Raw genomic sequence first — 26,966 nt, 5'->3', positions numbered from 1 at the left:
GTGTTAATGAAACGAGGAGGAGAAAAAAGATAAAGAAACAAGAAAGTAGAAGATGACAGGAGAGGAAAGGATATGAGAAGAGGGGAGGAATGAACAAGAGGAGATGACGAGAGAATTGAAGGAAACCAGAAAAGAGAGAGGAGGGGACTTGTTTGGAAAGCAAAGAGGAGATGATAAGTGGACAGGAGGAGAAGAAGAGAGAGGAAAAGGAAAGGAAGAGCCGAGGATACAAGAGCGTAGGGTAGAGGGGATTCATTAAGTGAGGAAGGAGTGAGGGTGGGAGAGATAAAGAAGGAGAGGTGACAAGTAGAGAGGAGAGGAGTGTGCAGATAAAAGGAGATGAGAAGAAAGGAGAGAAGGAAAAAAGAGAGGAGCGGAGAATGAAGAGTTGTGAAGTCAGCATTCAGAGAAACGTAATCATCCATTAATGATGATGTGAATCATTGATCTGAGCCGCAGACTGTAGCTCGTCTGTCAGGAGAGTCAGCGACTTCAGCAGCAGCCTATTAGTCACACATCAAGTGTACAGTGAGCCCCACTGTGAGTTTGGACTTTTCTCATTTCCGACGGAAAGTAATACAACTTTTTGGTGAGTGAACACAAGACAAGTGTATTTCAAACTGGCTCTGCAGAGACATACATGACGAGGGACGTAGAAACAGCAGGAACTCGGGCGGCTGTACATCCTCCACCGGGATGCTCTTCTCTTGATGCCACAGAAAGAGGCGGGGCACATGTTACAGGTGTAATGCAGTACACACACACACACAAAGAGCGGCGAGGTGCCCGCTCAGCGGCGGAGTCGGGTTCACTGGCTCTCACATATCACTGTGGCCGCAGAAACCAAAACCAACAACAGCCTTAATAAAACATGAGCGTCGATTGGCCAGTGAAGCACTGTGTGAGTCATGTGATACAGAGCCTCAAACAGCAGATCAGGTGATGGTAGACCATCACACCAGCTATATGCTCCTGCTCCTAAGTTTTGGTTAATGAGAAGTCGACATGTTTTCTAAGGAAGCAACTTAAAGTTTGAGGTCATACTTATCTCACATGTAAGTTAAAGTTTGTCTGTGCACTCGGTGCCGATCAATGCAGACTAAGTTGGTCAGGCCCAGGACAACAACATAGTCAGTGTATTGAGCTGCCCGTGGCGACAGCAGTGACACAGAGGGTCAATGTCAACTCTTGTGACGCTAAAGGCTGGTTTCCAACATGGTTGGATTACAGACTGAGTGTGATCACTCACATGCTACAGATATTCACAATAAAAGACAGATCAGAGCTAACTTTTAGGTTAGCAAGTGTGTTATTCTCGTGGGGGGGGGGGGGGGGGGAGGGACACAATGAATTCAGAGGTTTTCAAAAGGCAAACATTTATAAAACATCTATAAATTCCAATTCCATTATTTATAAACTTTTGGTATTAGAATCTATCACAATTCACCAGTATCATGACTTTAGTTATTGTGCCAAATTTTTAAGACTTTTTTTAAATAACACACGGAACTACAATGGCACTCCTGCATACATCCGCCAAGGCCCGACCATCTCCTTATGAAAGCACAATTAGCTAGATCTGCATGGATTTTTATTTGGATGGGTTAGGGTCATGCCTGATCTTTTTTCAAAATCTATTAATTATTCTATGAGAAATCAACAAAAATGTGGCAAAATCTTGATTTCACAATTTTCAAGGGTGGATTTTTATTTGTCTGCAGCCACCCCCAGATTTTTCCTGACATATTGCTAACAATCAAGCGTGGATGAAAACATAACATTCTTGGCAGAGGTAACTATCATTTCCAAAATATTAAAGTATGATTTATGCCTGGAATCATTTATTATACATTCTATTTTACAACTATTTCCCAATGACAAGATTTGTTAAATTAACAGAATAGTGTCCTGAACCAATATAAATGCTTTATCTTTTAGGTTTTTGGAAAAACTGAAATCTTTAATATTACATGACAATGATCATCCTGGGTATCTCGCGTGTATCTTTGACTGATGATCAGTTCCAGTCCCATGTCAATAGAATCGAGGAGTTAACAACAGAATAGGCTGTTCCATCCACCCACTCATCCATTTTCTTCCACTTCTTAACCAAGTCATCTTGAGATGGCAGCAAGCTAAACAGGGTGTTCCATCCCCCTCCCCAGCAACACTTTCCAGCTCTTCCTGGGGGATCCCTAGACGTTCCAAGGCCAGATGGAATATAAATATAATCCCTCCAGCCAGTTCTTGGTCTACCCCGAGGTCTCCTCCCAGTTGGGCATGCCCTCCAATGGAGGGCTTACAGTTGGTATCCTGATTAGATGCCAAACTGCATCTACTGGCTCATTTTGGGCAGCAACTCAGCTCCAGCCTAGAGAGATCAATCCACCAGAACCATGACCTCAGACTTGGAGGTACCTGGTTGTTTTACACTTGGCTGCAAACCACCCCAGTGCACACATGGGCCACGGTCTGAACAAGCCAAAAGAACCACATCATCTGCAGCAAGCAGGGAAGCAATCCTAATTTCCCCAGACCAAACACCCTCTTTACCACGGCTGAGCCTTCAAATCCTATCCATAAATATCACAAACAGGATCATGACTGGGGGCAACCTTGGCAAACACCCACCAGAGACACATTTTACGCAGCTCTCACTTTGGTAATACATGATCCAGATGACCCGTAGCAACCAACCAGGTCCCTTTGGGACATGGTCATATGCCTTCTCTATGTCCACAGACCACATATAGACTTGCTGTCTGCTCATTTTTTAAATCAGGGATGATTTTTGCTGGAAAAATGTGTGGAATATGGCTCCACGATTTATCGTTTTGTCATCATGATGTTAGCATGCACAGTCGTCACCACACAGGATGTACTATGTCAGGAAAGTGTCTTACCTAAAAATTATCTAAAAACATGTTATTTGTTTACAATTTTCTTTGTTTATCTACAAGAGACGTTTGCACAGTAATCCACCAATCACAATCTTTCTTGATAATTTTATCAAAACAACCACAGCAGGCCCCGCCCCTCCACTAGTCAATGACTACAACCGGAAACTGAGTGTCACACTTGTCATTTGTGTGGAAACTCTTATGCTTCAGAGAGGAGTTTTCTGTCTAATATTGAGCAGCCCTTATTATGAAGATGTGTTAGCATTTTTTTCTTAGTAATCTCTGCAGTTTCCCTCTCCAGCTGCTTGTGGCTGCACAATCCTCAAATCATAAGATTAAGGCCAATTTATCCGCTGCTATATTTACTCATCTATTACAGATCTACTGTATATATATATTTATTTATCATTATACTCTTCACCATCCTTTTACAGTTATATACAATGCTTTATTGTACTTATGTATATTTTTATATTGTATTTACTTATATATGTTTTAACTCTTAGAAAACACATTATTCATAGTGGAAGGAAAAGATAGAATTTCATTGCACAGGACTGAATATATGTCAATAAACACATTGCACTGGACATTGCACTGATTTAATTGTTGTTGTCTTTCTGATTTTTACCTGTGTTGTGACATGCTATTTGTGCCTTTGATTGCCCTTCGGGGACAAATAAAGTTGTTTTGAATTGGATTGAGCCGATACCCATGACAAAGAAAGTGACCAGGCCCCGACAAATACAATATATTGCTGTGAAAACACAGTTATAACTGATGCTGAAAATGGATACATCAACCTTTTTTTAAATAGTGGCGAACTTTGTGCTGCAGAATAACTTTTTCACCTGCAACTTTTTCTTTAACGAATATTGTCAATAAGAAACTTGAGGAGCACTCACGGGTAGTTTTGTGGTGTCTCATGTGGTGTTTTTTAATCATAGGGAGTGTATTTGTTGTTATTTCACTCATCATTAATTGCGTTTTTTATTGAACCTTTCAAACAATAAAGTATACTGTTGACTGACTGTGAAGCAGCATTTAAAAGCCTGTGTGCTGCAGACACTCAAATCCTTTCTTCTTTTATTAGGAAGATGCACAGCCCTTCTTCTTCTGTTTTTTGTTTGTGGCGCTCTTCTCCTACACAAGGCACAGAAGAAGCAATCTACCAAACTCTCCCTTTTTGCTATCATCTACACCAGTGGTTCTCAACCTTTTTTCAGTGAAGTACCCCCTTCAAAGAAAAAATTCTGCCGAGTACCCCCTAACCAGCGCAAAGCATTTTTGGTTGAAAGAAAGATGTAATGTGATTTATTAAGCGTTGTAACTAGACACATTCAAATTTAAAACTCCATCAATGTCCATAACATTGCTCATTTGTAGTGGTCTCTCTTGAACTATTACGAAATAAAAAGATATAAAATAACTAAAGACTTTTATTATTATCTCAATATAAATAAAGATTTGTGCACCTCAAAATAATTATCAACTTAAAGTGACCTCTTTTGGGATCATAATAAAGATATGTTCTCAAACTGAACTCATGAACTTAATTATAGCTAAACACTTCTTCCTGAAAAATAAATCATTAACTTAGTTTTAAATAAAAGATTAGCTCAAAACATATTTTTTTAATATTCATCATCTTAAAATATCTTCTTTAAGGATCGAAAAGAATACTGACAGGTAGCTTGTTTCCGTTTGCTTTGGGGAGGCTTTTCGCATCGTGTCTTGAGATGACCTGAATTCAGAAAGTTTCCTCTTAAAAAACTCAGGTGGCTTACCAACATGACTTTCATGTTTTGTCTGGAGATACCGCTGAAGATGTGGTGGCTTAATGCCACTGTTGGCTAATCTCTCCCCACAGAAAAAACATAAAGTGTAAATAACCCAATCTATGTTATTGTTAATATTATTGAAGTGTCTTTCTGTTATTTTATTGTGACATATTTGCTCGCTTTAGGGTCATACAATTTCATTTCCGCTTTTGAATTACATGCTTTTATTTTGAAAGGGTACCGGTAGAGACGCGGACTTATTGTTATGAATCATTAACTTCACAACGGAAAACTTTTCCATTTTAGCGCCCCTCCGAAGAGGCACTAGCTCTCACGGTGTTGTTTAGGGAAGGCTCTCTGCTCTGGTTTCGCCATCTTTGGTACTTGTCCCTCCGTGTTTCAGCAGCATTGCTGCTGCACTTCAACTCGACTCCATTGTTGAAAGTTTTCAAGGCAGGTGATGACAGGTGATGACAGGTGGCGTGTGCCAGGTTGGGTCAAACCATCGGTATGGGGGAGACTCTGTTTTTTTAGGATAATTAAATTGAAAAGCCTACTGAATATAAAATTTAGTTCATGAACTTACACTTATATTTTATTGAATATTTGTTAAATAACAATTTTTCAAGGATTTTTGAATGGATGCTAATTTTAAATATATTTAAAAAAAATCTCAAGTACCCCCTGGAGTACCTTCAAGTACCCCCAGGGGTACGCGTACCCCCATTTGAGAATCACTGATCTACACAGTATATCCTCGAGGATGACAGTGCATCTTGATTATTGTTATGCTGCCATGCTCTTCTGCCTTTCGTCTTCTCCTTATCATTATTTCCTTCTCTCCTTTCAAATCTGGGTGGTTGGCAAACAACTAAAAGATGTAGAACCTGGTCCCAAATTCCTTATTACTTGTAGCTAGGTCCTGTTTATAATACCATCCCTCTCACTCTGTGACAGACGGCTTCTTTCCTCCACTTCAAGATTTGCCACACAATCTATAGTTGAAATGACACACGAGGGGGCTTTGAGAGATTCAGGCTTCAAACCAGCAGATGAGAGGAATATCAGTGACTGGGCTCTTTAGGACTGCAGGCTTGTCACACCATAACAGCTGTCCACCTACTCAGGAAAGAGCCAAAATGGAGAAACATAACTTATGTTCCCCGTGGAGTCCAGACTGTAAATATGAGCTTCAAACCAACTTCAACTCACAGCTGCAGACTCGGAACAAAACTGATCTCAGATGAGGCTGTAGCATCCACAGTAGGACTTATGCTGTCCCACTGAGAGCCTGAAATATGAGGTTCTCTATTACCAGAGCCGTGAAAGAGCCTCAGCTCCATGATGAGGATGTGAAACTCTCTTTCTCTAACTTGTAAAATGGTATGTAACCTAAATCCCCTCCTTTGTTGAATGAGCCGAACAAGAACAGGACAACACTGGATCCATCACCTCTTCTGAGGAATGATCTGACAGAAAGCTATTCCCACCTGTCACAAATGTGAATTGCTGCCGGGATGAGTTTTGATGGGGAATATTTTCAGGCTTGTGTTGCCCACATTTTTGTGTTATTAATTCGTCACACCTCAGGTATTAAAAGGCCTTTAGTCTGTCTCATCAACCTTTTTCAATGTCATGTAGATTCATCTGTATGTCCCATCTGACCCTCGCCATATTAGATGCCAGTACATCAAAAAGCCTATTGTACCACATATAAGGAAGACACACCCTCTCCACATATGTAGTCAATTGCTTGATTAAAGAGTAATTCACACTTAAATGTATTTTTTTGAGCTGTCAGCTAAATTGTATCACAAATGTTTGATGAAATACATAAATGCTGGTTTAAAAGCAGATTTATCACAAATCTACATTTATCGGTTGAACATGACCAACGTCCACTCAGTGTTTCAAACCATTCACGACCAATGCTTATGTAGAGTCAACCATTTGGAATGTCTCTACATCATGACATTTACACATATCTGAAAAGGTTAACACCCTTCTGCTAGGGCCGCAGCCACCAGCAACTGCTCAAGAGTGGAAATATAGAAAGCTGTGCATATTTTCAAATCTATGCTGAAACTAAATTCTCAAACCCCCACATCGTCCACCTTTCAGAGACGTCCCCTATCCTCTACTGCGACCCGGTGCTCTTGCCTGAACACACAACGTTTGAACCACTGGTTGAGACAGCCAATGTAGGTAGGCATGTTTTAGCCACAACTGTCAGCACTGCGTTCTAGTTTTTTTTTTTGTTCTTGACCAAGGTACACTTTAAGAAAAAAACTTCACACAAACACACACACACACACACACACAGAAACAGAGACACCTGAGTTTAACGTACCCAGGTTGGAAGATGCTCGGCCCTGTGCAGCTCTGTCCTGCAGCTCCTGAGCAATCTCTAGCTGGTGTTGGTGGTGCTGAAGCGCCCGCTCCAGGTCCTGACGATTACAGGAAGGATCCGAATTTATCATGTGTATTTATCACAGTATTATCAACCAAACAGACTGAGGGCCCGGAGTAGCCCCCATGTAATTTAGATATACACTAAATCAGGTCTTGAAATGAGTTTATACCAACCTGCATGCACCGAGCAGCGTGCCCCAGGCCAGCATATGCCCTCATCTCGATGGCTCTGTCGGCCTGCTCCTGGGCCAGCTCCAGCACTCTTGTGTGGTATGATATGGCCTTGTCAAAGTCTCGTTGAGAGTGGTAGGCACTGCCCAGGTTGCTGTACGCCCGTGCTTCCTCCCGCCGGTTCTCCAAAGTCTGCCAATGAGATTTGTTGCTTATAAATGGCCTGCAGTCCAATTTCCATTGACAGTAGATATTTTACAATTGTGTGTCACAGGTACAAGACGTATGCCTTTTAAAGTAGCTCCAGAATACCTACATGATGATACATGACTTTCAATAAACAATCAGGACTCAGTTTAAAATCAATGAGGAACTACAGACTTCAGGAAGAAATTGAGTTTGAAATTAATAAAAGATATAATATAATAAACATTTTTAAATATATATATACTCCCTCAAATGACTAATCACTGAAAAAGGAACAACTTTACTTTTCAAAAAGATAAGAGATTGAGCCCACACATCAAACCGATGCCAAGATTTATAAGTGTCAAATTAAAAACTATGTTCCAAACTTTGTATCGTCAGTAGATTTCACTTGAGGGAACCATTATTCTTGTACAAACCTAACTGTCAACAGATGGTCAATTTATACGTTCGGAGAGAAAAGCTACAGAGTGAGATGAGGTTGGCTGCAGTGCTGCTGGCGAGCCTGCAATATAACACATCATCCAAAAAACAAATACAATTTAACAACATGAGCACAGATTATTGTCTCTTGTTATATTTGCAGATGTAACATTTGCATGATAAGCTCCATAACGACACCTCAGATGTTTACAGGCTTAACATCCAGTATCCTGAATGCACATTATATGCTTTGGGAAATATGCAATAACTTTGTTATAAAAGACTCCATTCATCAAGTGACAGATGTGCTAAAATACACACAACAGCATTAGAAAAACTCCAGGCCGAAACCATTCAGATATATAACTGCTGCTGTAAAAGACCCAGCTCTCCTGTTTTGAATTCATCACAGTCTTGAAATACAAATTGTGCTTCTCTCCATAATAATACCAAATTCAATTACTGCATGTAATGTAGCTAATGGCTTTATATTCATTCAACCTGGTAATGTCTGCCATTTATTTGCCTGTTTGTGAAAAAGCATTAATTTTACATGACACCCAAAAAAGTCATAAAATCAGGCTTGTTTTTATGAATACAAAGGTATTGTGGAATCTGTCTTCCTATTATTGTGTTCCCCTCAGGTGAGGAAGGTATAATTAGCTCCACCAATGGAGGTTATGTTTTCAGTGCTGTTGTCAGCAAGAAAATGCAGAAATTATTAGGGAAGGGTTGCGCCAAGAAAGAACCCATTAAGTTTTGGAGTGGATTAAGGATTTGTATTCATTTTAACATTGTGAATTTTTTTTTGTTAATTCTCAAAATAAATGCAGAGCCCTTATGAAAAAATATCAAGACATATGTGAAATGCTAATAGCAATAAATAGATGGACTCGCATGTATATATGTGATCTCACTACATGTGCAAAAGAAAGACAATTAGCTCCTGCTGAGGAGACCGGTCTTTAAAAGTTTAATTCTTACAAAAGCATAAATAATTCTAAAAAACACTTGACTACTGAAGATTTTTGTAAACCTCAGTCAAACAAGGGGGAAGTGACATTTGTCCACGGCTTGTAGTGAGTCTTTCCTGCAGCAGAAGGGTGTATGTGGATTGAGTAAAATAAACTACAAAGTGTGTGTATGTATGTGTGTGTGTGTGTGTGTGTGTGTGTGTGTTCATGGAGATGAACAGTGCAACAGAATGTCTCACTGATGTGTCTTTGGAAAAACAATGGAGCTCTAAAGCCCAGAGGAACAACGTACATCAGACTCTGAACCAACTCATTGTTGGTTTGGTCTTTTTTTATGGGATTCTTTGACAATGAAAAAACATACAAAATCACAGCACTTATTGTTTAAGCTTGATCTCATTGTCATGATTGTAGTCGAACGTAGGAAAAGTATAATGTTTCCTGCATACTGTTCTTTACCTTTGCGATATCCAGGTGTTGTTCGTGACACTGAACAGCGTTGGTGAAGTCTCCCAGTGCTGTGTACACGGCGCCCATGTTGCCGAGCTGGCGAGCCTCAGAGAGCTGACACTCGGTCTGTCGCGCCAACAGCACACACTGTTTATGGCTCGCCAGTGCGTTGGGGTAGTCGCCGATAGCTGTGTACACATGGCCCAGACTGCTGAGAGCATCAGACGCAGCCTGAAACACAGACACACACACACACTATGGTTAGTTTCTAAAATAGAAAGGCACATTATCCTCCACATTCTTACAGTCAAGACATTATGTAAAGATAAGAGCTAAAAAATGTATAAATGACAAACAATCATAATGGATTGTATGAAGCCAGTTTTCATTTTCCTTTTAGGTCTCCACAACTCCTTCAACATCTGTTTTAGTTAATCAACAACTCAAAGCCCAGATATACTGAGTTTACATCCAAGTTAAAGCAAGGTCCAGCTCCTGACACCTGAGGGTTTAAGGTTAAATATTTGACATGTCCTGTCTCCTTCAACTGACAAAAGTAATTGTTTTTTTGCCAACCAACATTGACACATCATCTCCTTTAAAAGAGTGTTACTTTAGAAATCCAGCAGATACTGGGCAACACATTCATTTCTCAGGAGTCATGTTTGTTTCCACCTGACGCATCAAAATGGAATATACGCTCAGATTTTGGTCTCCGCCAAATGCTGAATGCACCATTATGTTCAGCAACTGGTCTATAACTGTGTGTCTCTGCTGTTTGCTGTTTGTTGAGAGTTTACAGTGAAGCTTCAGCGATTTTTCACTATAACACTATAAGAGCTTGAATGAGGAGAAATGAAGAAAGAAAAAAGTCAACAATGAGCTGAAACTCATTATAAGGCTCCATAGAGGAGAGCTGCTTATTCAGCCGACAATTCTCTGTAGGTTCATCACTATGAGCCTTTCACATTGTTTCCCATCATCATCATCTCCTACATTATTATCTTAGAAATATCGCTTATATCCGCTTTAACAATCGACTGTGACGTTGATGAGCATATCTTTATTTAGAGCTTCTCTTATTTTCGTTACGGCAGCTGGACAGTAATAGGATAGAGATGTTCAGACAGTAAATGAAAAAGAGGTGGGGTCAAACGTTTGAAAAGGGAGGGGGACATTGCTTTATCTCTGATTGAAATTGCAGCCTTGGAAGACACACACACACACACACACACACACACACACACACACACACACACACACACACACACACACACACACACATATTGGAGGCTACAGGGGTGAGAGCTAATCTTTCACATCCTATTTAGACCCTGCTGTGAGTGTCACCCTCTGCCTCCACCACAGCTGCTCTGCATCGGGCCCTCAGTTCTATTATTACTCTGTTTGAGTTAGCACAGACGACACTTATGTTGCACTTTGAGCTGCCTACGGATCCCCAGCAACACGTCTCCTGCTAATCACAGGCCTCCTTCTGCCATAAAACCGTGTGGATCACGATGAGCGTCTAAGGTAATATTCACACAGTTTTTACGTGTGCAGGAAAACCGAGCCGTGAACTCACACCCACACACCAAAACATACAGATCGTCCAGGTCCTGCTTCTACACACTCTTGTCTGCTGCTCTGAGAAGACGGTGAGTGAAATGAGAAAAGGCAGCTGCAGTCATTGGCAAGCTGCCTACTCATTTTCTAACTAATCTTAAGGTTACTGGTATCGATCGGAGGAGTCATGGGAAATATTTGTGATGTCTGAAGGAATGGTTGGTTTCAAATTAACCAGAACAATAACGGCGAGACCACCACAGTCTGTATCTCTCATTTATCACTTTATACACATACAAATACACACTGTTTGGATAAACACTACTACATTTCCCTCATAACTGGTCCTTTAAAGTACAACAGGTTGTATTTAGGTTTACACCACATTTTTTTGTAATTGTACAACAAAATATCTTTTCATCTTGAGATGAAACCAACACCTTGGGATCGAATAAATGAATTGAAAGGTCCAGTGTGTACGATTTAGGTGAAAGGGATCTATTGGCAGAAACTGATTATAAAATAATCCTAGTGATGTTTTCACTAGTATGTTCCATCTAAATTATATGAAGTGTGGTTATCTTTACCCTGGAATAGGCCATTTATATATATAATACTTTACATCAGGTGTGGGTCCTCTCTAAGGAGGCTCCCATGATTTTTACAGTAGCCCAAACTGGACAAACAATAAAGTTTTTATGACAACTGAAGGCTACCACAGTTTCTCATTCATGTTTGGAAGGGGAGGGTGAGGGGAGGGATATTCAGCTATGAGATATCTCAGCACCTATTAGATATTGGTAAAATAAAAAAATGACATTGATATTCATGATACCCAGAAAATGTATCAAGCTTGGGCGGCTGTGGCTCAAGAGTCAGAGAGGGTTGAGCACTAACCAGAGGGTCAATGGTTTGATCTCTGGCACCTCCATTCTTTATTCAGATGTGTCCCTCTGCAGGACAGTGAAACGCAAATTGCCCCAGATAGATGCATGCAAAATATACTATAAAGTGGTTTGAGTGATATGACAGGAAAAGTGCTACATAAATAAACTCCATTTAGCAACTAATGATAAAGATACTTTGACAGGTTTGGTTTTGAACAATACTGATGGAATGCCCCGAATTTTTTGACATTCATGCTCTCCACAGGATGAATTGAATTACTGTTGATCCTCTGACTTTAATGCAAAACCATCTCATCCATTTGTTACTGGTTATTGTTTTGAGGGTTGAAAGGGGGGTCATTGGGCAAGATATACATCATGGACAGGTTGCCAATGTATTCCAGGGACAACATACAAAGACAACAACCCCTAAGGATCACATTTACACCAACAAACACTTTCCAATTAACCAAACAATAAATCTGGATGTCTTAAAACTGTGGTAGGTCAGAAAAAAACAACACGTTCCACAGCCTGTGCATACACAGGGTTGTTTCCTTCACAGGAAACATGGCCCCAGTGATACTGAGTCTGATCTTTAACACAGCTTACTGTATATCTATGAACGAACAGTCCGACATTATTATCAATAAACCCTGAAATCTAAACAATATGACTAAGAATGATCTCCTTGAGGCAGTCACAGAGACAATAATTAAGTTAGAGGGCTTCTTAAACTCAAAGAGTACTCAGACGGTGACTCATACTAGTGTGCACGCACATACACGCACACTAATTAATAATTTGAATTTGACCTTTCAAAGCAAACAATGAGGGACAGACAGAGAAAAAGAAAAAGCCAGAGACCATAATGAAATGTTTGCAGGCTTTAAGACCATGAGAGTGAGGAGGACAAGGAGCTCTGAATTATTAAAGAGGAGTGATTAGCATGTTCTTTTCTAATTTACAGTGTGTACCACATGCACTCGCTCTCTGTGTCTTTCTCACTGGGAGTCAGTATGTGCTGCTAAACTGAAACTAGAGTCAGCCCTCAATTTTCAGACGTCAGAGAGAAGACAAACAAACAAATAAGATATTGATAGCAGGCAGGATATGTGCAGGGGGACAAGAGGGGTTTCCATCCTCTTAAAACCAAATGTCCCCAAAAAATGACCCGCCAGTTATGCCATCCCCTCTCAGCCAAGTCTATCCCAGAGAGTGCTGTGTGTGCATATACAGAATCTGTGTGTGCAGGTGAGCATCCTATAGTGAATGCAGCTTAGCAAATCGCAGGATCCGCAGTTTATGTCTCAAAGTAGAAACTCCCTGCAAAACAGGATGTCAGAGAAGAAACGTGGTCAGTGCAACACAGTAACTATCTACTGGCCAGAATGGCATCCAAAATCACAGGGGACAGCGCCTCTCTCTCTCTCTCTCTCTCTCTCTCTCTCTCTCTCTCTCTCGGTGCATGCTGGGAGTTTGGTGCGTGAGCAAGTGGCGGCGAGTGCTATTTTCGGTCTTATTTTCTCTTTGTTTGTTTGTTAATGTTATATTTTTTCATTCACATATCACATTAGATTCACAGTAGTTTATTTTCTGGTGGTTTGGGTCTCTCTCTGGGTGTTTTTCCCCTCACCAGCGTCTTGCTGGTGGCGTGGTGGCCACCAGGGCCAGTGGGAATTTTAAATCACTTACACGCAAACACGGTGTTAAAATATGTGTGAGTTTCCCCTGCAGCGTGGAGAGCATCGGTCTCGCTGTGGGGGAGAAGGTCGGTCACAGTTGTGTGGTGTCAGCGGCCCGTATGAACAGCGCCGTGGTCGTGTTTTTGGACCGCGTGGAGAAGGTGAACTCCGTGGTCGAGACAGGTATCACCGTGAACGGTTGTTTTGTACAGGTACTGCCTTTGTCCCAACCCGCTACCAAGGTGGTCCTGTCCAATGTCCCTCCGTTCATCACCGATGAGTTTCTCAGTAGAGAGCTGTCCAGGCACGGGAAGGTAGCGTCCCCCATAAGGAAGTTGTTGTCTGGATGTAAGTCTCCGTTACTGAAGCACGTAGTGTCCCACCGCAGACAGCTGTATATGATACTGAACAACCGGAACGAGGAGCTCAACCTCTGCTTCCATGTTAAAGTAGATGATTACGACTACGTGATTTTCGCCACTTCATCGGTGATGAAGTGTTTCGGGTGCGGGGAGGAGGGACACCCTGTGAGAGCCTGTCCGAAGCGGAGCGACCCGGCTCCGCCCGGTCCTGATGCGGCTACGAGCGCTGGGACGGGGGCCCCCGCTGCTCCTCCAGTACCGGAGCGACGGGGACCCGCTGCCCGGCGGGCCCGATCCCCCCGGGGAACCGGCCGCCGTCCGGCCAGCCCCGGTCTCAAAAAGGAGGCAACTCACTAAGTGGGTTGCCTCCTTTTTATCAAGGTGTTTTTAAATCATGGGCCCTTTTAACAAAAAAAGGTGCCTAAAAGCAGACTCTCTGTACTGGTTGTTTAGAGAACCACTCGTGAATGGAGCCAGACTGGACGTCAGCGGCACAACAACACCCGGCCTTATGGCGGCGCTGACCCGGTCTTGAACAGTGACCCTACAGCAGCAGGTGGATGCAGTGGGGCCGGCACTCAACAACACCCAGGCCCTGGGCTCCCTGCTGGGGCTGCAGTCTTCCGGGATGGCCCAGAGAATCCTGGAGCTCTGGACCCAGAGGCTCTCCATCCGGGAAAAGGACCTCCTGAGGGCCTACCAGAGGGGGGAAACCACACCAGAGGCTGCAGACCCCTACCCCGAAATTATCCTGAGCCCAGGCCTGGGAGAAAAGACCGGCCCCCTACTAACTGAAATAAACACACACAAACTAACAATTCACAGAGCGGACAAAGAGACGCTGTACAGAAACTGTGTGAAAAGCATCCACCAGACCGGACTGAGCAACAGACCCCCCACTGTGTGGTCACGGAGGTTTAACTGCGGTTTTTAGTGATTTTAACATCACTTTTACTGAGAAGGTTTTTATCATGGGAGCTGCCTACAACAAAGCAAATAAAGATAAATGGCAGCTCCTGAACCACCTCTCAGGTGAGGCCAAGATGGCCATTTATATTAGTAGGAAGAACAGGGTAGAGAACAGGGATGGGCAGGAAGCGGGGGCGGTGTGGGTGGTAAACCTCCGGGCCACACTCCGACTCGAGTTCAGTTTTTACACAATGGCATCTGATCTCGAGTCTTTTAAAAGAATTTGGTGTTTTAATGACATCCTCTGCACCCTCACCAACCATGAGCTGTCCTTTCCACACTTTTTAACAGACCGAGTTTTTTTTAACAGCAGCACTTTTTCTATTTATTGAATAATGCTGTAAACAAGTGGTTTGTAAAATTAAGAATATGTAAATAAAGTGTTTGTGAAAAATCAAATCTCTCTCTCTCTCTCTCTCTCTCTCTCTCTCTCTCTCTCTCTCTCTCTCTCTCCCCCCCCCCCCCATGTGATACATGACATCACTCACTTTGTATACGACATGATTTATTCACAAAGTTTGTTTCCACTGCACTTCGTAACATGCTGCCACAATATGTTGCAATTCTATGTGAGAAAAAGTTTCTCAAATGAGAAGATTTGCTGCTTTTCCTTCTCATGAACGTCAGTTAGCTGAAATTTCTTTAGTGTTGGATTGTCGGTTAAACTATTCAAGGTATTTTCTGTATCTTTCTGACATTTTATAGGCAAAACAATGAAGAAACTCCTCTGCAGATTAATTAAAAATGAAAAAATCGTAAGGTGCAGCCATAGTGGAGCTTGCAAGGAAAAACTAATCCTCCAGTTCAAATGTAGCCTAGGAATGATAGATAATAACAATAGCACATCCCTTGAAGATTCTTAATTAGGGTTCAAAACTGTCACTGAAAACAGCCAAAGTGACCTTTAGTGGAATTTACCACTCCTTGATTAACATCCAGACACTCTGGTCTTTCCATACCTGTTCATGTGTGCCTGGTCTGTATGTGCAATTGAGCACGAGCGAACAGAGCACACGTCTACTGAAATCCCAATTCCCAGCAAAGTGAAGAGTGTAAACACATAAAATCCAGTTGACACATCTCCGAGGCAGGATTCCAGACAGGAGAGGGAGATTTATTAAATGACGAGGAGGCCTCTGTGTGTACAGTCAACTGGCCAGACAACTGTTTGATTTCCCTCAAGGACACAATGTTTCTCCTGCACGGGATAACACACACACAAATTCAATCATGTTTTGTCTGGGACTCGGAGCAGGTGGACACAATATGTGCATGTGTTGTTGATGTCTGCATGCTTTACATATATGAAACGAGGGAATGATTGACACCCCTTGTCATTTTGTACAAAAAGGAAACTAAAATTATCCTATTATGCAGCCTGCCATGACCAGACTTTGAATATAATGTTACACAAAAGCATCAAATCACCTTTGGAAGAATCTGTGTGGTGAAAAAAAAGGAGAAAAATTTGAATAGAAAAATCGGTGAACAGAGACAGATAAAGATTAGTGTTGTGGTTGATAAACCAAACAGCAGAGATGCACGAGTTTGGAAAAGCGATGTTCAATCAAAACCCCAAACAACAGATCTTTCACCCTCAGTGTTTGGACAAAGAAAGAAACAGGTTCTCCTGCTCTATCAGAAAAGAGCTAAGTGGAGTTGGTTCATGTTGGTCTGACTCTGAGCGAGCACACGTCTGTGTCAGTAGATATGATGCAGAGGTGAGAACGTACAAGGACAGAGGCTCCACACTAATACGTTTTTCAATCTTTGAAATGAAAAACACTCAAGTCATCTCCGTGACCATTAATGTACACTTGTCGTGGTGTAAACAAGAAATCGATTGTCCACTTAGCAATTGCTTAGTTACAGTACAAGTAAAACTGCAAGTGCAAGAAGAATGAGTGTTTAACTACGTTTTAATTTTAGATGGATTTAAACCGGATCATGCAAACAATCTCCTGCGGCCAATTAGGGGGCTACCTGTGCGATCCGCTTTCAGAGGGTTTAACGTAAAACACATTAGTGTGGACGTAGCCTGAGAGAGAAAGATGAGACTGAGGAGAGAAGGCAAATGGGAATGGAATTCAAAAGCTACTAGAATGCGCCCAGTTGAGCACATACAGTGCCTTGCATAAGTATTCACCCCCTTTGGACTTTTCTACATTTTGTCATGGTATAAACACAGATTAAAATTTATTTCATTGTTTATGTAATGGACCAACCGGAATCATTTGGAAGTGGGGGGAAATATTACATGGATTTCACAATTATTTACAAATAAAAATCTGAAAAGTGTTGAGTGCATATGTATTCACCCCCTTTACTGTGAAACCCCTAACAAAGATCTGGTGCGACCAATTGCATTCACAAGTCACATTTGCAAGTCACATAATTAGTAAATAGGGTCCACCTGTCTGCAATTTATTCTCAGTATAAATACACCTGTTCTGTGACGGACTCAGAGTTTGTTGGAGATCATTACTGAACAAACAGCATCATGAAGACCAAGGAGCTCACCAAACAGGTCAGGGATAAAGTTGTGGAGAAATATGAAGCAGGGTTAGGTTATACAAAAATATCCAGAGCTTTGAACATCTCTCTGAGCACCATAAAATCCATCATAAGAAAATGGAAAGAATATGGCACAACCGCAAACCAACCAAGAGGAGGCCGTCCACCCAAACTGAAGAGTCGGACAAGGAGAAAATTAATCAGAGAAGCAACCAGGAGGCCCATGGTTACTCTGGAGGAGTTGCAGAGATCCACAGCTGAGGTGGGAGAATCAGTCCACAGGACAACTATTAGTCGTCTACTCCACAAATCTGGCCTTTATGGAAGAGTGGCAAGAACAAAGCCATTGTTGAAAGGGATCCATAAAAAATCCCGTTTGGAGTTTGCCAGAAGCCATGTGGGAGACACAGCAAACATGTGGAAGAAGGTGCTCTGGTCAGATGAGACCAAAATTGAACTTTTTGGCCTCAATGCCAAACGCTATGTGTGGCGAAAACCCAACACTGCCCATCACCCTGAGCATACCATCCCAACAGTGAAACATGGGGGTGGTAGCATCATGCTGTGGGGATGCTTCTCTTCAGCAGGTACAGGGAAACTGGTCAGAATAGAGGGAAAGATGGATGGAGCCAAATACAGGGAAATCCTTGAAGAAAATCTGATGCAGTCTGCAAAAGACTAGAGACTGGGGCGGAGGTTCATCTTCCAGCAGGACAATGACCCTAAACATACAGCCAGAGCTACAAAGGAATGGTTTGGATTAAAGAATGTTAATATCTTAAAATGGCCCAGTCAAAGCCCAGACCTCAATCCAATAGAGAATCTATGGCAAGACTTGAAGATTGCGGTTCACAGACGGTCTCCATTCAATCTGACTGAGCTTCATCTTTTTTGCCAAGAAGAATGGACAAACCTTTCCATCTCTAGATGTGCAAAGCTGGTAGAGACATACCCCAAAAGACTTGCAGCTGTAATTGCAGCGAAAGGGGGTTCTACCAAGTATTGACACAGGGGGTGAATACTTATGCACCCAACAGATGTCAACTTTTTTGTTCTCATTATTGTTTGTGTCACAATAAAATTTATTTTGCACCTCCAAAGTACTAACGGGAAAAAGTTTATTTAAGTCTATTTGAATTCCAGTTAGTAACAGTACATAATGGGGAAAAAGTCCAAGGGGGGTGAATACTTATGCAAGGCACTGTACCTCAGACAAGGCCCAACCGTCCCTTCAAATTCAATCAAGCTGCACCAAATAGCACATCGTCATAGATATCTGTCCTATATATGGCTGATGATTAGTATCAGACAGATGCATGAATTATTCTCTCAGTCAGTGAAATCAGGGAAAATGTCAAACTGCTCACAACTGTAAAGAAAGTGATCCACGCAAACATGTAATTGGTTATTTCTTGGCTTATATCCAAGTCTGTCACCAAGTTGCAAGATTAATTAATGCTAATTAATGAATCAAGCTTTAAATTTGCTGATAGATAGATTTTGTTTAGGCTACCGTTTTCCACTGAACCCAGTCTTTATGCTATGCTAAGCTGATCAGCAGCAAGATGAATGTTACTGAATGAATCAAGCAATCTCAACGTTAACTCGATGAACTTTAATAAATCAAATGTGATAAAATAGTGAAAAATGTCCAGTAAGTTCCAACAGCCTATAGGTGGTGTCTTTAGATCTAGTCTTTGTCGTAACATTTTTGACTGATTGATTATCAGACCTGCATTTCTATTAGACAGTTTTAGGACCGCCACGGTTTTCTTTTGTGTCCTCAGCTGTAGATTGAATATCAGCTCTCTGCAGGCTCTCTGTGTCTTTGTCTGGAAGCATGCTGTCTGGAAACACCTGCACGTGTCACAAACAAATGCAGGTACCGCAGTAAGGCAAGCACACAGCGGGAGATATGGATTTCTGTTGATGACCAAGTTTTAGTCGCCATCGGCTGTGCACCTGTGGAGGAGAGGTTCAATAATTGTCTGTCAGCAGCACGCACACGTTCCTCTGTCTTAACTGCTCCCAACGCATAAGAAACAGACAACCCCTGCTCGGATGGAGAAACCCCCATGTCTGGTTTCGATCCTGAGAAAACTAGAATTGTGTGTGTATGTGGGTGTGTGTACTAAATTAACGCTCTACGAATGGGAGCTGGTTAGAGATTTAACCATGTGTCAAAACAGATAAACACGATGATGCCTGCAGACACAGTGTACTCCTGTTCCACTGCTTCCATTAAAATGAACTTGCTCAAACACACATCTGTCTTACTGACAGATTTTCAATCGGCCTCTGTAGATTCAGGATGTAATCACACGCCATCAAATGACTGCTTGTGTTCGAGTGTGTGTGTGTGTGTGTGTCTGTGTGTGCACCCTGTGGGACTTTAAAGGGATAGTTCACCCAAAAAAGGAAATTCACTTATGATCTTCTCACCACTATTCCGATGGAGGTGTGGGTGAAGTGTTTGAGTCCAAAAAACACTTTGAGTTTCAGGGGTAAACAGCATTTCAGCCAAATCCAATACTATTGAAGTAAATGGTGACTTCTTCCTCAAATGTAAAAAAACTGAAAAAACATTAAATGCCTAAATACTGCTATTGTGGTGTCATCCATGTTTCCAAGCATCATTTACACCCTGTTCTCAGCCTAAAGCTGAACTCTCTGAGGTGGCAATGCTACCGCGCACACCAAGCGTACCATCAGAGGATTTTGAGGCTAAAACATGGTGTAAATGTCGGGGCTTGCAGACACTTGGATGACACCGCAGGAGCAGTATGGAGGCATTTTTGTTATTTTTCCTGTTGTTTTTTTTTAGGTTTGAAGAAGGAGTAACCTGTTACTTCAATACTATTGGATTTGGCTGCAACACTGTTTACTCCCGAAACTTGTTTTGTGGACTCAAACACTTCAACCACTTCTCCATCGGCATAGGTATGATTATACAGTGGGTACGGAAAGTCTTCGGACCCCTTTAAATGTTTCACTCTTTGTTTCATTGCAGACATTTGCTAAAATCAAAAAAAAAAAAATTCTCATTAATGTACACTCAGCACCCCATCTTGACAGAAAGCAAATTTATTAAAAAGGAAAAACTGAAATATTACATGGTTATAAGTATTCAGACCCTTTGCTCAGTATTGAGTAGAAGCACCCTTTTGAGCTAGTACAGCCATGAGTCTTCTTGGGAATGATGCAAAAAGTTTTTCACACCTGGATTTTGGGATCCTCTGCCATTCTTCCTTGCAGATCCTCTCCAGTTCTGTCAGGTTGGATGGTGAACGTTGGTGGACAGCCATTTTCAGGTATCTCCAGAGATGCTCAATTGGGTTTAGGTCAGGGCTCTGGCTGGGCCAGTCAAGAATGGTCACAGAGTTGTTCCGAAGCCACTCCTTTGTTATTTTAGCTGTGTGCTTAGGGTCATTTTCTTGTTGGAAGGTGAAACTTCAGCCCAGTCTGAGGTCCAGAGCACTCTTGAAGAGGTTTTCTTCCAGGATATCTCTGTACTTGGCTGCATTCATCTTTCCTTCACTTGCAACCAGTCGTCCTGTCCCTGCAGCTGAAAAACACCCCCATAGCATGATGCTGCCACCACCATGTTTCACTGTTGGGATTGTATTGGGCAGGTGATGAGCAGTAACTGGTTTTCTCCACACATACCGCTTAGAATCAACACCAAAATCAGACCATCAGACCAAAGAATCTTATTTCTCATAGTCTGGGAGTCCTTCATGTGTTTTTTGGCAAACTCTATGCTGGGTTTCATATGTCTTGCACTGAGGAGAGGCTTCCGTCGGGCCACTCTGCCATAAAGCCCCGACTGGTGGAGGGCTGCAGTGATAGTTGACTTTGTGGAACTTTCTCCCTACTGCATCTCTGGAGCTCAGCCACAGTGATCTTTGGGTTCTTCTTTACCTCTCTCACCAAGGCTCTTCTCCCACGATTGCTCAGTTTGGCTGGACAGCCAGGTCTAGGAAGAGTTCTGGTCGTCCCAAACTTCTTCCATTTAAGGATTATGGAGGCCACTGTGCTCTTAGGAACCTTGAGTGCTGCAGAAATTATTTTGTTAACCTGGCCAGATCTGTGCCTTGCCACAATTCTGTCTCTGAGCTCCTTGGGCAGTTCCTTGGACCTCATGATTCTCATTTGCTCTGACATGCACTGTGAGCTGTAAGGTCTTATATAGACAGGTGTGTCTTTCCTAATCAAGTCCAATCAGTTTGATTAAACACAGCTGGACTCCAATGGAGGAGTAGAACCATCTCAAGGAGGATCAGAAGAAATGGACAGAATGTGAGTTAAATATGAGTGTCACAGGAAAGGGTCTGAATACTTATGACTTTAATATTTCAGTTTTTCTTTTTTAATAAATTGCAAAAATTTCTACATAAAATGAACTTTTTTGATTTTAGCAAATGGCTGCAATGAAACAAAGAGTGCAAAATGTAAAGGGGTCTGAATACTTTACGTACCCACTGTATAATCATACCTATGCCGATGGAGAAGATCATTTCAGTCCTGAGGAACAAAGAGATAGTAGAATACATATTAGACCTAGACAGGAAGCAGCATCGCTGGGATAACAACTGACAGAAGTCAAACAGAACACTGTCATGGTCCAGACGGAGGATCAGTCAACAGTCAACACACACATCGATCAGTGGTACAGACAACAGACCCACACTCCTCAGCTCCGTCCTCACCCGAGGATACAGTTTTTACAAAGTAAAAATCTGGCACACATTAAACTATCTCCACATTCACACCCTCAGCAGATAAAAGACAGCAGAGAAAGAGGGAGGATCAACATGAGACAATATTGATTAACATACAGACACACAAACACACACACGCACGTATTTCTTGTAAAATATTGAAGACACAATAAAATATTCCACTCACACGACACAGCCACACAATCAAGAGATTTGATAAAATATTAAATCCAGTCAGGCATAAATGAATCTGCCATGACACTTAAAGCAGTAGGTAAGAAGTGAACACACATAAACAACCTGACAGGTTTACTTTGTGCATTGACACTTATAGAGGCCAAAGTCTAATGTGTAACTGCAGATCCAATTTAACTTTGGTTTTCACGACTGTCCAAAGAGTTTCTGAAGAAAGCCGGTGAGTTCTGGCTGTTGCTCGAGGCGGAGAAAACCTGCTTTCAAGGAAGCATGGGACGGCGAAAGAGCAGGCAGAGAAGAAGAGGGAGACAAACCAAACAAGCAAAGTGTCCGGAGCAAATCAGAAGTTGTTCACATTTAGTTTTTGGCGAGAAATCAACAATTTCTCATGAACTACTGACAGTGTCATATCATGCACTGTATATAAGTTCTCAAGCAAAATAAAGAAGGCTACACCAACAGTGCACAAGGTTAATTTACATACAGATTGTGCCTTGTTCACTAAAGGACATAAACAGATCATCACAAACGGGCGTCACCATCGCTTCCACGAGGACCAGAAAAGGACACAGTCTCTTGGGCTCATCTGCGAAACATTTGGTGCATTTGATAACGCTTGGTGAAGTTTTGACCTGGCTGACAGGGCTACAGCTGGTTGGCAATAATCAGTCACAGCAGCTCTTGCAGCTCCTTGCTAGTTTCTGTACAGCGGACTGAAGTCCTGACGTTTCAACTTCCTGTAACTCAGTACAATCTCATTTTCTTTTATTGGTGTTTCTGGAAAAAACTGGGTGTTCCTGCAGCCTGATGTTAGAACAAGGTTCCAAAACTAAAGGCTGATTTATAGTTTTCATGTCTGCCAGTCGGCTGTGGTCCGCTATGGTCCATGTGAAGAAAATGTCTTCATCAATCCACGTCTGTTAGGGTAGACACAGACCCCTCTGCAGATGTGTCCAGCCCAAAACCTTTGACCATGCTGACTGTATGTGTCGACTGCACATGCTCCAGTAACAATATATCCACCTAGTGCGATGCAATGTGGGATACGCATGCATGAGATTTCCAGACCATCACAGACACTCATCTTGTAAGAATGAAACCGTGGGCATGCACATGTGATCAAACATTTATGCAACTCTAAGTGGACAGGCATCAAATATGGTCAACAGTTGAAGGAGACTGCGCTTTGGAGCCTGTTGTTCCTAAATTATGGACTTTGATATCTGTGAACATCTTGAAAAAAACTGAAATTTGTGTAGTCTTCTCCCTTACTAATTTAAAATGTGATCTGTTATTCCTTTTTGTCTTTTATGTGAGTTAGTTTGGGTATTTCTGTCCTCTGTGCTACACTTGGAACACGTTCTGGTCTTGATTTGCACCTGATTTTGAACAATTAAGTATTTTCACCAAAAATAAATTGGTATGAAAACTGAAAAAACTGCTGGTTTTCAAGAATAAACCATGATGACATCGGTAGTTATATTGTACTGGTTGGAAAGAGAGTCTGAAGAAAGCTAAAATGAAAGAGGCACGTGAGGAATTGAAAAAGCTGTTGTTGCCGAATGAGCTGCTGGGATTGGTTAGAAAGCTCCAGGAAAAAGTAGAAAGGGTAGAAAATGTCATTGTACAATTAAGTTCACCCAAATCATCTTGATAATATCATCTTAAAATCAAATTCATAAATTGAGCATGCCCAGATTGTGACATCTAAGTAAATAAGATAATTGCCTAATTAAAAAATGTAAAAGATCTATTTCCAAAAGGTTTAAATTAGCTACACTGTTTCCTATTATTTAATCACTGATGGATCCCCAAGGTCCACAATGAACATCCATTCACAAATAAAACTAAATAAATTTACATTATAGTGTACTTATTCATTCTGGGAATGTCCTCAAAAGACTTGTGGATGTGTATGATGCACTTAAATCAAGGCTGTTATTTCTAACTTGGTAACTTCAGAAGAAAAGAAAGAAGAAGTTTGAGGGCACCGTTCTTGACTGAGTGCACATCTACACAACGTGAATTATCGTATAATTATGCATGAGCACACACTCTACTTTTCTCCTCCCTCACAGAAGCATTTGCATGCAGACTTACTTCTCTGTCCTTGAGCTTCATGGCCAGAATCAGCTGGTTTCTGTGGTTGGCCAGTGCTTCTCTGTAACTGCCTCTGGAGAAGAGAGCAGAGCCAAGGTTCCCATGGGCACGGCATTCACCTGACTGGTCACCTGTGGGCCGGAGAAATTAGATTAGACATTTAATACCCCTGTTTCATTTCTTCACTGTTTCTTCACTCTATTCCTCTTCCATACCTAAAGTCTTGGTCACCTCCAGGTCCTGCTGCATGTAGGCCACACTCTTCTCTGCGTTGCCTAAAGCCCAGTAGGCAGAGCTCAGGGCCGAGAAGACGGATCCACGCAGCTTCAGGGAGCACGTGCCGATCTTCAGCCCCGCCTCCAGCACCACGACAGAGGCGCCGTGGAAACCGTGGGTCAGCAGCTCCTGACCGATGACGGACACGACCACGAAAGGGCTCTTGTCCAGCTTCATTTTCTGCAGCTGCTGGTAGGTGGGCTCAAGGGAGTCTAAAGATGTGAAGACATAGGATATACAGAGACATGCTTAGAAGAATTATCATTTCTACGAGAGATTTTTCAGATTTAAGGGAGATGAGGACAGATTCATACCAAACTTGGTGGGAATATTCCTTGGGAGGGTCTATCTCCATATTAATAATTAATAGCTGATCAGTCAAAGGTCAATTTAATACAAATATTGTCTAAAATACACATTTTCAAGATATCTCAATAGACAAACATCTAAAGATTATACTGAAAGTGAAGTCATGCAGATGTCAGAAAATTATGTAATGCATAGTTCAAGAATGAATTTTTCAAGACATCTCTCCATCCTATAGTCTGTAAGATCATGGTCATGTTATATAGACATGACCATGATCTTATATAGATTGAATACATATTCTTTGATCATATGGTGAGTATGATGTCATCATGATGTCATTATGAAGTCAGAACAGACATCATGTAATGCATTCTAGCGCTATTTTTGCAGCAACCTGTAACCTTCAGATACACAATCTACAGCCTATATAGATTAACAAATCAAATGACAACATACGGATTAAATGATGTCATAATGACATGATGTCATTATATAATGGTGTTATTACAATATTTTAAAGTTATCATTGCCCTTTTTCAACAGTTTTAGATTCATGGTCATCATAAACTTGTTATGTTGTTTTGTATACCTGACATTTATGCTGATCTACTGAACAGATATGACGGACTAAAATTATATGAATGTAGTTAACAATACAGCTGTGGTGAAAAGCACTTGAGCAGCATTAGTGTAACAATGTAGATGAAATCTGCTACATTTACCAATTTCTGATTTCAATTGTTCCTCTGGAAGCTGCAGGAATTCATATCTAGCATTTGTCTAATGCTTAAAGTATCAAAATGCCACATGAGGAATATGTGATTTGTGCCAATCATATTTTTACATATAAAATATGAGTGATTGATTGATTGACTGATTTATTTATTGAAAATGGACTGTGTATGATAATGTCTGAGTCACTTAAATATGTGTACAGGAGTAATGTGTTTCCCTCGCTCAAAGTGTGACCATGTTATAATGCATCAAGGATGTAAAATTGTAATCATATTATTTGCCAGAAAACTTTCCTGAAGATTTTTTTTTAGCGGAAGTGATTTCATCATGACGTAGTATTTTGACTAGTGATGGATAAATGCTGATGACTTAGCTTCTCCATAGTTAATAATTAATCAGCTGGTTATGAGGAGTAGAACTGTCTGGCTGTGGAACTTCATCAGCTCTGAATCAGTGCAGAGAAACGAGATGTACTGAGATTCTTGTGAAACTCTCAGAAGAGAGCAGCTAAACAAGAGTGTGAAAAGCAATTGAAAGGCGCCTTGAGACATTTCACTGAGACTGTGGGCTGCAGTTGTGTGCTAGGTTTGCTAGTCCTTAGTAGCAATAAATAAAAGAACTGAAACTGACAGCTCTGTTGCTTTGTGGCAAGAGAACCAGCCAATACCCAGGCACGTGCACAGATAGACCCCTACTGGTGCTCAAGCACTGGCCCTTTTGCCCTGGATGAGAAAAGTGCCCCTTCTGCTGGAGCCCAATTTTTTTTCATTCATCAATATTTAAGAATAAAGATTACTCTCTCTGTCAATTCCCCCCAAATGTGTTCTGATATCGGTCAGGCATTTATTTGAGTTCTTGTGTGAATTTCACCCCGACATGCTCTGCGCCGCTCACCCCCCCGCCCCCCAAAATGTCTGTGCACGTGTCTGCCAATACCAGTAGCTTATTTTTGTAGCTTGGTAATTTTAGAGGTTTGGCTGAAGGTTGAAGACTATTATTTATGTGTAGGCGCAGTATGCTTTATTTATAATCTGAGTAATAAAAGTGAGGGCAGCACTGTTGTCACACGACAAGAAGGACCCTGGTCTGTCTCTTCCGAGTTGTACGTTCTTATCATGTTAGCTCGGGCTTTCCCCTGGTTCTTCCCCCCAAAGTCCAAAGACATGCAGATGGAGGTTAGGTTATTTGAACACTCAAAATTGATCATGGCTGTGAGTGTAACTGTTGTTTGTCTCTGTATGTTGTCTCTGCGGTGGACTGGTGACCTGTCACTCAATCTCAGCTGGTATTGGCACCAGCTCTCAGGTGATAGGCAGTAAACTGTAGATA

General features: G+C 41.6%; 1 protein-coding gene across 1 annotated transcript in view; it reads right to left on the bottom strand.

Annotated features, from left to right (window-relative positions):
• Nucleotides 1–26,966, bottom strand: part of ttc28 (tetratricopeptide repeat domain 28) — a 142,956-nt gene that overhangs the window by 32,444 nt on the left and 83,546 nt on the right. The window contains exons 4-8 of the mRNA XM_062413151.1: nt 24,533–24,805; nt 24,318–24,448; nt 9,328–9,549; nt 7,268–7,456; nt 7,032–7,128 (exon numbers count right to left, since the gene is read on the bottom strand). Coding sequence (XP_062269135.1) covers nt 7,032–7,128; nt 7,268–7,456; nt 9,328–9,549; nt 24,318–24,448; nt 24,533–24,805 — 912 coding nt within the window. The remainder of the gene's footprint in view (nt 1–7,031; nt 7,129–7,267; nt 7,457–9,327; nt 9,550–24,317; nt 24,449–24,532; nt 24,806–26,966) is intronic.

This window comes from Platichthys flesus, chromosome 19 (assembly GCF_949316205.1).
Source record: "Platichthys flesus chromosome 19, fPlaFle2.1, whole genome shotgun sequence".
NCBI lineage: Eukaryota > Metazoa > Chordata > Actinopteri > Pleuronectiformes > Pleuronectidae > Platichthys > Platichthys flesus.
Note: the sequence above shows the minus strand (reverse complement) of the source record. Positions and strands in the feature narration are given on the sequence as shown.